This window comes from Alligator sinensis, unplaced genomic scaffold (assembly GCF_000455745.1).
Source record: "Alligator sinensis unplaced genomic scaffold, ASM45574v1 scaffold628_2, whole genome shotgun sequence".
Taxonomy (NCBI): domain Eukaryota; kingdom Metazoa; phylum Chordata; order Crocodylia; family Alligatoridae; genus Alligator; species Alligator sinensis.
Window position 1 is genome coordinate 2,017,071 of NW_005841833.1, and position 8,317 is coordinate 2,025,387.

An 8,317-nucleotide genomic window follows, 5' to 3' on the forward strand; every position below is an offset into this window, starting at 1 on the left:
GGCAAGGGCAGCAGAGCCAGGGGTTGGCCACTTTCCCCATGCAGGGGTTTGGGTGCCCTTCTCCCACAAGCCACCCATGTGCCAGGCTGAGGTGGGCAGCGGGCGGCCCGGCTGGTGGGGACCAGGGAAGCCGGTGCCCTTGGGGGCAGCTAAGCCCCCTCCCCTGGCAAGCCCCACCCTGGGCATGGAGCATCTTCAGGTGCGTGGGGAAGCCCCTGATGCTGCAGGCAGCCCCTTGCTCTGCCCCCACAAGCTAACCCGGGCTAAAGTGCATCTGGACCCTCCAGCCTGGGGTAACCCCCAGGCCTGGCTGCAGCTGGGGGTGTGGCCAATGATGTCACCCTGGGAAGGCCCCGCCCACTTCCGACCTTGTCCCAGGGATTCTGCTGGCTGGGGAGGTCCTGCTGGTGCTGGGCTGCAGGTAAGCACCCTGCCCCCTACCTGGGGCAGCCCCTGCATGGGGCTGGGGGGATGATCCCCCCCACAAGCCCCTGCCTGCATTGGGGTCAGGGCAGGATGGATGCAAAGGGAGCCGGCAAGAGGAGCTGGGGGCACCGGCACATGCAGATCTGGCCTGGCAGTGCCAGCAGCGGCTGCAAGCAGAGCACCCCGCCCGGCATCACCTGTGGGCACAGGATCCTAGAGCCAAGTGCATGTGCACGGGCTCAGAGCATCTGCTGGAGACAGGCCCTGAACCATATGGCAGGCAGGGCTGCGGCAGGGGAGGGGGCTCCAGGCGCCGTGTTGCATGGAGGCAGAGGACAACGCTGCAGCCAGCCCCTCTCTGCGTGGGGGGCTGCAGCCTGGTGCGCTCGAGGCAGGAGTGCGCCAGGGTCTGCCTCCGATACAGAAGGGGCAGGGCTCGGCGAGTCCATCCCGTGCCCGTGCTGATGGCTCTGTGCAGAAGCTGCCGGCCCAGAGCCCCTGATGCAGAGGGGGGCACAGGCTGATCCAGGGGGGACCCTCCAAGGCACAGGATCGAGCTGTTGATTTTATCCGGTTGTTCTGTTGTGCCTGGGCAAGATCAAATGGCCTCCTATTGATTGTGAGGTCTGCTGCCGGGAGCAGCCGGCACAGCTGCTTTCCTCTCTGCTGCTGGATGATGTCTTGGTTTTTCCTCGGGACTGACTGGGCAGCAGTTGATGCATTGTAGAACAAAGCTGCCCAGGATGAAGTCTGGGCTACTGATGAGTGTGGGGAGCTTGAGCTGCATAGGCACAGGGCTGGGACCAAAAGTCCCCACCATCCGACGGTGGGTGTGTAGGGTCATGGGCCAAGTCCTCCAGTAGTCCCGGGATGCTTTGCATGCGTTGGCACCTCAACAGGCAGCTGCAGAGAGGCTGAAGATCACAGGCCTTTGCATGTCGTTTTCTCATCCCTGGGCACGGGTTGGGCAGGATTGAGAGTCTTGCACGGCTGCTCGGTGACAGGGCTGTGAATCCACCACCCGACACGCGCTAAAATTCACTTGATGCTTTATTTTTTTTTAATTGTCTCAGAGACATGGTGACATGAACCCCCAAAAGCCAGGCAATAGACAGGTCAGTGCCAGGAATATGTAGGAAGAACTGGACATCCATAGATTCATAGATGCTAGGGTTGGAAGGGACCTCAACAGATCATCGAGTCCAACCCCCTGCCTGGGCAGGAAAGAGCGCTGGGGTTAGACGACCCCAGCCAGATGCCTGTCCAGCCTTCTCTTAAAGACCCCCAAGGGAGGGGAGAGCACCACCTCCCTTGGAAGCTCATTCCAAGTTTTGACCACCCTTACCATGAAGAAGTTTTTTCCTGATGTCTAGCCTAAATTTGCTCTCTGTCATGCTCTCCGGCAGTTTGTGGCCATCCGTCCTTGTTACCCCAAGAGGCATCCTTCTGAATGGAGCATCTCCAGTCCCTTGCTGCATCCCCTAATGAATTTGGAGGCGGCCACAAGATCACCTCTCAGCCTTCTCTTGCGGAGGCTGAAGAGGTCCAGGTCCCTCAGTCTCTCCTCATAGGGCTTGTCCTGTAAGCCCTTAAACATCATCTGGACCCTCTTGAGTCTATCAACATCCTTCTTGAAGTGCGGCACCCAAAACTGGACGCCATACTCCAACTGCGGTCTGAGCAATGCCGCACAGAGGGGAAGTATCACCTCCTTGGATCTATTCGTCGTGCATCTGCTGATGCCTGATAAAGTGCGGTTAGCTTTGCTGATGATTTCGTCACACTGACGACTCACGTTCATCTTGGCGTCCACCATGACTCCGAGATCCCTTTCCACTGCTGTGCGGCTGAGAGGGTCATTCCCAACCAGTAGACGTTCTGGATATTTTTGCACCCTAGGTGCAGCACGCTGCATGTGTCCTTGTTGTCTAGCATCCTATCATGTCCTGCCCACTTTTCCAACCTGTCCAGGTCTGCCTACAATTGTTCCCTACCCTCCGGAGTGTGCACTTCACCCCACAATGTAGTATTGCCCGCAAACTTGGACAGAGTACACTTCACGCCCGCATCCAAGTCACCAATGAATATATTGAAGAGTACAGGTGGTTTCCATTTCTATAAATATGCATTGCGGAAAGCTATTGCAGCTCTAATGGCCGAGGAACCGTCCTTCGCTGTTGTTCGTTCCACCCGCAGTTGCTGCTTTCTGCACCGAATAGTCGATGCGGGAGATCACGCTGTCAGTCCAGTCCCGGTCTGACGGGAAGCAAGGCCACGGGCATTTCCCCGTTCTAACCGGAGCCCTTTGGCTGTGGCGGCTTGAATGTCTGCCATTCCTTCCTCCAGCGGGTCTGCCACGAAACAGCCGCTCTGCTGCTGCCACTACCGGTGGTTGCTTCGTTCTGTGTCCTTCTTCCAGCCAGGCCTTTGCTTGCTTGCTTTACCTGCCTCCATGCCCTTGGCTCTGTCTCCTGGCATCCCTGGAGCCATTTGGAGGTACCAGGCTGATTTCCACATGTGCGGCGGATGTTGCAATTGGCCTTCCCCTGCCTCTGTCCTGGGAACGGTGAGATTCCCCATAAAGAAACGAGGACTCCTCCTTTCCAAGCAGTTCCTACATGTCAGCGAGCTGGCGTAACCATTGTACCCGGCTCGGCTCCATTGCAAGGCCCCTTCCCTAATAGCGGGCAGGTTTTTCTGGGGTGTGTTGCACTCAGAAGAGTCTGGTGTGTGGCAAAGGCCGCGAGGCTGGAGAGTGCAGCGGGGCTGACAGTGGAAGAGCTGTGGGGTCCTGGGATGGAGGAAAAGAGCATGAGGCCGGGGAAGTGGCTTGTGCTGGGGGTATTCAGCTGAACGCACTCCTCCTTGCAGACAAAGGTCTTGCAGCGGGTGAAACAGGGAAGCACTGGGCTTGTTTCTGCCCCGGGGGTGAGCACGTCCCTGCCCGAGTCCAGGGCAGATCGAATGCAGGAGGGAGAGCTTTTCGAAGGTGCAAAGGACAGCAGTGTGTCCTGCCTGGGGCTGCACACACTGGCGTAGGTAGAGCAGAGTAATGATGCAGCTCTGGCCATGCAGGCCAGTTTCCCCGTACAGACCGGCCCTTGGAGAATTGGCTCATAAATAATAGATGGCCACGGTAAACCTTGACGGTGGCTGAAGCCTCGGATCCGAAGGTCATGCCTGTGCTGCGGGGATGGCGCGGATCCTAGCCTGCCTCTGACTGGCAGGGAGGTTTGCCCCAGTCTCCTTGGCCCCAGGAAGGCTGCATTTCCATGACCAGGCTTTGTGCTTGTCCTGCTTTCTCTCGAGGGGATACCAGGGAGCAGGCTCTATGGGGACACAACCCCGGCGGGAGTTTTCCCATTACAAGGGGCAAATGCTTGGGTCCCTGAGGGCATGGTCCCTCCGTCCCAGCGGCTGCCTCATCGACACCAGGTTTTCTAATGTTCCTAAGGAGTTTTTGGGCTTGGTTTTTCCAAACAGCATGAGCTCGACTTCACTGGTACTAACTGGCTGTGAGGCTTTAAGGATCGTCTCGCTGAAGGTGCTGCCACTGCCTGGCGGTGCCCGTTACCTGCAGCGACTGGTATGCTTGGTCTAGCACAGCTTGCTTGGATAAAAGCACTTTGGCACCTAAAATCCCTCCCCAGTCCCTGCTTCCCATCCATCTCTCTCCTTTTTGGGGTTTGAACTTTGGGTTTCTTGGTGTGGTGGCAGGGAAGTCTCTTCCCCCACCTTCCAGTTGGGTTTCGCAGAAGAGCGACCTATTTTGAGCATCGTCTTGGGTATATGCACAGTGTTGGAAGGACCCTGGAGTGAGCCTCTCCCGGACAGCAGAGACTGAAACGCTGCTTCTCCATTCGGTTATTTGAAATCTTGCATTTCAGACGCCGGGCAGCTGCTTGGTGTGTGAAAAGGGCCGGGAGGACAGGCTGGCTGCGCACAGGGCTGGGGCTCTTCCATAACCTCCCCCTTGCTCTAAAGGGGTTGAGTTGTGTTGCAGAAATACCGGCTTTGTTTGCAAGGAGTATATATATATATTTTTACTAGCAGCTTTTGCACAACGTGTTGGGCCGTATTGGGGCTTTTAGGCCAAAATAAAAGCAGAAGTTTGTTGCTTTTCATGGATCGGTATTTTTGTCCACCTGTGCCGGGCACCTTTCTCCTTCAGCTGAGAGGACAGAGGAGGTTGCAGACCTGTCTGAGCAAGGCTGTCTGTCCTCGCCATAAACTAGCAAGCCTCGCACACTGGTGCCAAGTGCGCAGGTGTTTAAGTGCAAGCAAGTCTTCATGTTGAAGGACCCCGTGTAGAGGTTTCTGTCGGTGATTCTTCACTTGACGGCTCCCAGAGCTGCTCCCCGTGACAGCGACCGCGTGTCCAGCCCTTGAATCCAAACTAGCCGCTGAATTCTGTGCAGGAGGTAAAAAACGTGACAGTAATGCTACTGCTGCGTGCCAGGCTGCCGCAGGGTTTAGTTGCAAGACGACGTGCCAATGAATGGTCTGACTGGCAATCCTTTGCACAGCAGCTTGGGCAGGCCAAGACGTAGGGAGTGGTGACAGCGTAGGCTGTGTCTAGTCTAGGACTTGGAGAGAACCACAGGCTCTGTCTGCATCCAAAAGTCCCTTCAACCCCCTCGCCAAAACCTCCCTTTTATATTTCAGCCTCCTCTTTGCTCTCCAGATGCCAGAGGCAGACGGGCCGTGCGGTCCCGAGTGTGGATGCTCTGAGATGAGGTTGCAGCGCTCTTGGCCCCGGCAGCAACCTTTGGCCGCCAGGTCCAAAAAATGAAGCTGTGTCCAGGAATTAAACTTCCTTACCCACTATGGCAGCAGGGAAGAGGTTTCCCATCGGCGTCTCAGTTCTCCACCCGCCTTCCCTTGCGCTCTCATGTGTGTTGAAGTAAAGAGCGCAGGTGTCCTCAAGCCTTCTATTACCTTTAATTTCTTCATCTTTGAGGTTATAAAATTGGCACCATCGGCATCTATGACCTTTTCTGGCCCTTTGTTGGCTGAACACGCCAACGTTATTAATACTCAAGTGGCTTTGGGATAAATGGGTGTGATGGACTCAGCTCTCGGGGCTCAGTTTACCCAGTTGAGGGTGTTTTATGGCATCGGCACGAGCCGAGCTGCAATTTCGCTCTGTTCGAGTCCCTCTTGGTGGTGCGAGCTGGAGTATCTGTCGCAGGTTTTATGGGCAGGCACCTTCATCCTAGATAGTATCTAGCATACCGCCCCATGGCATCGATAATCCCCTTCTCTTCCTTTTGCATGAATACAACGCTGTTAAAAAAAGGCGGCGGCAAGAAGCAACTGGTTGTGCTCAGGCTTGTTGCTTGACTCCTTTTTCGTCCTGGCTCGGGGGCTGTTTGAGAGCGTGGGCACCCGGGCTGAGAAGCCAAGGTGCTCGTGCGGGAGTAGAGGCACATAGCCAGGCCCTTGCCTGTCTTCAGCCTTCCTTGAAACCTCCTGGACTAACTTGTTTCCAGCCCAACACTGACCTCCAGCGGCTGTCGCTGCACAACGCTGGAGCTCTCGGTAGAATAACTCATCCTCCTGGGACCGGTGCCGAGGGCTGGGAGAGGATGGGTTGCGGTAGAAAGCCATCCCCACAGTGGCAGGCAAAGACCGTGAAGGGAGGAGACTGCTGCTAATTTTCCCCCTTGCAAATCTATGAACTATTTGCAAGGTTTGGCATGGAAATAAAAAACCCCAGCCAGGCCCACCCGGGCACGTGATGGGGAGCCGTGCAGCTTTCAGCATCACTGGCTGCTCCGGAGGAGACCTCTCAGGTCACGCGGGAGGTTTTCTTTCTTAGAAGACTCTTTGAGCTCTGGCTTCATGAGTTCATTTGCTTTTGGGGAAAGCAGAGGTCTGCCTGGATGTCAGCATCCCCTGGCTGTTTTAACGAGCTAGATAATGAGCACATGGAACAAGAGGAGGGAACGAACAGGGAAATCGGCTGCTTTATGATGTTTGTTGTGAAGGGGTAAAGAGTGAACAGATGGCGTTCGTAGGGAATGGCCCGGCAGACTCTTCAGGTTCGGGCTGGTTTGAATCTGATGAGCAGGAAGGAGCTGGGAAAGGACACTGCGTGTGTGTTAGTGGCCCTCGGATGGGAGGGATAAAGACCCTGGCTCTCCTTTTGTAAAGCGCTTTGAGATGAAAAGCGTTAGGTCTCAGCGGTGTTTGGTAGTCGAACTGCCAGGACGTGCCGTTCCCACTGCCTGCCATCGGTTAGATACTCCCCTGGGTCGTCCTCGGCTGCTCAGCCTCTTCTCTCTCCATTGATTTTGCTCTTCTTCCTGCTGTCCTGACTCATAATCAGGTCCAGGTAACCGGTGGCCCGTGCTCGGGATTTGGGATCCATCCACCCCTTGGTATCTAGCCGCCCTTCCCAAGGCAGAGGCAAAGAGGTGGAAAACCCTTCCCGAGTCACTTTGAAGAGCTCTTCTCAAAGACCCTGCTCTCTCCCACTGTCCCGGAGGGGGGGGAGCCAGCAGGTGGGTGGGATGGCACACCTCCACCTGCTGCCGGCTGCTTGGGATTTTCACACGGCGGTAGCCGTGGCTATCCAAGAACGTGGCTAGCCAGCCGGATGAGGCTCTGGGAAGGATGCGTGCCCAGCCTTGGGGTCAGTCGAATAAAGCTCTGGCGGTCGGACGTAGTTGCTCCCAGGCACGTCCCTGATGGGGTTGTTGGGGAGGGGGGAGAAGGCAGTTGGCTTCTAACAGAACCACAGGTAGACGCATCTCCGTACCCCACGGCATCGACGGACCACCCTGCCGAGGGTCCCCCGCGCTCCCATCCCCTTCCTTTTCCCTCTCTAGGAAAGACTGAGATGGCCGCCGTGCCGTCGAGCTAGGGGACCCTCCTCACCTTTCTCTGCCCCCCGCTCCGCTCTGCCTCACCCAAGGTGAAAGGGAAGATGAGAGCGTGGAAGGCCGTCGCCAGCACCCTCACGTTCAGCGGCGTGGACGTGGCGGTGACCACGCTGCTGTACCTGCACAGCCCCAGCGGCAAGGATGTCCTCCGGGACCTGAAGAGCTTCAATGTCTTCAACTCCATGTTGGACGTGTGGGGGGGCTGTCTGTACAGGACCTGCGCGCTGCTTGGAGCCGCCATCGGGGTAGCCAAGAACACCACCTATGGCCCCCGGCGCCTGAAGGCCTCCCAGACCTTCATCATCCTCGTCTGCCTGCTCATGGGCATCTATGCCATGGTCAAGCTGCTGCTCTACTCGGAGGTCAGGAGGACCATTAAGGACCCGTGGTTTTGGAGTTTGTTTGCATGGACGTACGTGTCGCTGGCGGGCACGTTCTGCCAGTGGCAGCTGCTGGCCCGTGTCACCTCCTCCGGGGAGGCGCTGGGGGTCAGTTCGGAGTCCAGGACAGAAGCGGAGGAGATATGTGACCCCGGCTCTGTCCCTCCTCAGCAAAGGAGGGACAAGGCGTCGGGCGCCACTATCCACAAGCTGCTGTCTTACACCAAACCGGATGCCGTCTTCCTGGTCATCGCTGCCTTTTTCCTCCTCGTCGCCGCTTTGGGTGAGTGAGCGCTGTTTTAATACTGTTGTGAGAATCAGATGTCCTTCTCTGGGTGAGCAAGCGGCTCGTTAGTCTGGCACAAGGGGAAAGAGGGTTCAATCCCACCTCGCTCCTCACTGGTGATGGTGTTTGTGTCTTCCCTGCTCTTTGCTTGCTTCGGGGGTGGGAGTGGGGCCATCTCTTTTACTCTGGGGGCCGATGTTCTCGGTCTTGCTCAGTGCTGCCGTGCTTGTGTCCTGACCTCCGCAGAGGAAGGGCCTACGCCAGGCTCAACCTCGCCTGTAGACAAGAAGTGACGCATTGGCCTTTATAAAACCTCCCCGTGTTGTTCTGTTCAGCAG

The 8,317-nt window shown here is 56.8% G+C and overlaps 1 protein-coding gene across 1 annotated transcript in view; it reads left to right on the top strand.

The window, feature by feature from the left end:
* Nucleotides 1-360: 360 nt before the first annotated feature.
* Nucleotides 361-8,317, top strand: part of ABCB9 (ATP binding cassette subfamily B member 9) — a 30,339-nt gene continuing 22,382 nt past the window's right edge. The window contains exons 1-2 of the mRNA XM_006015238.2: nt 361-421; nt 7,260-7,976. Of these exons, the coding sequence (XP_006015300.1) occupies nt 7,358-7,976 (619 nt within the window). The 5' untranslated portion in view covers nt 361-421; nt 7,260-7,357. The remainder of the gene's footprint in view (nt 422-7,259; nt 7,977-8,317) is intronic.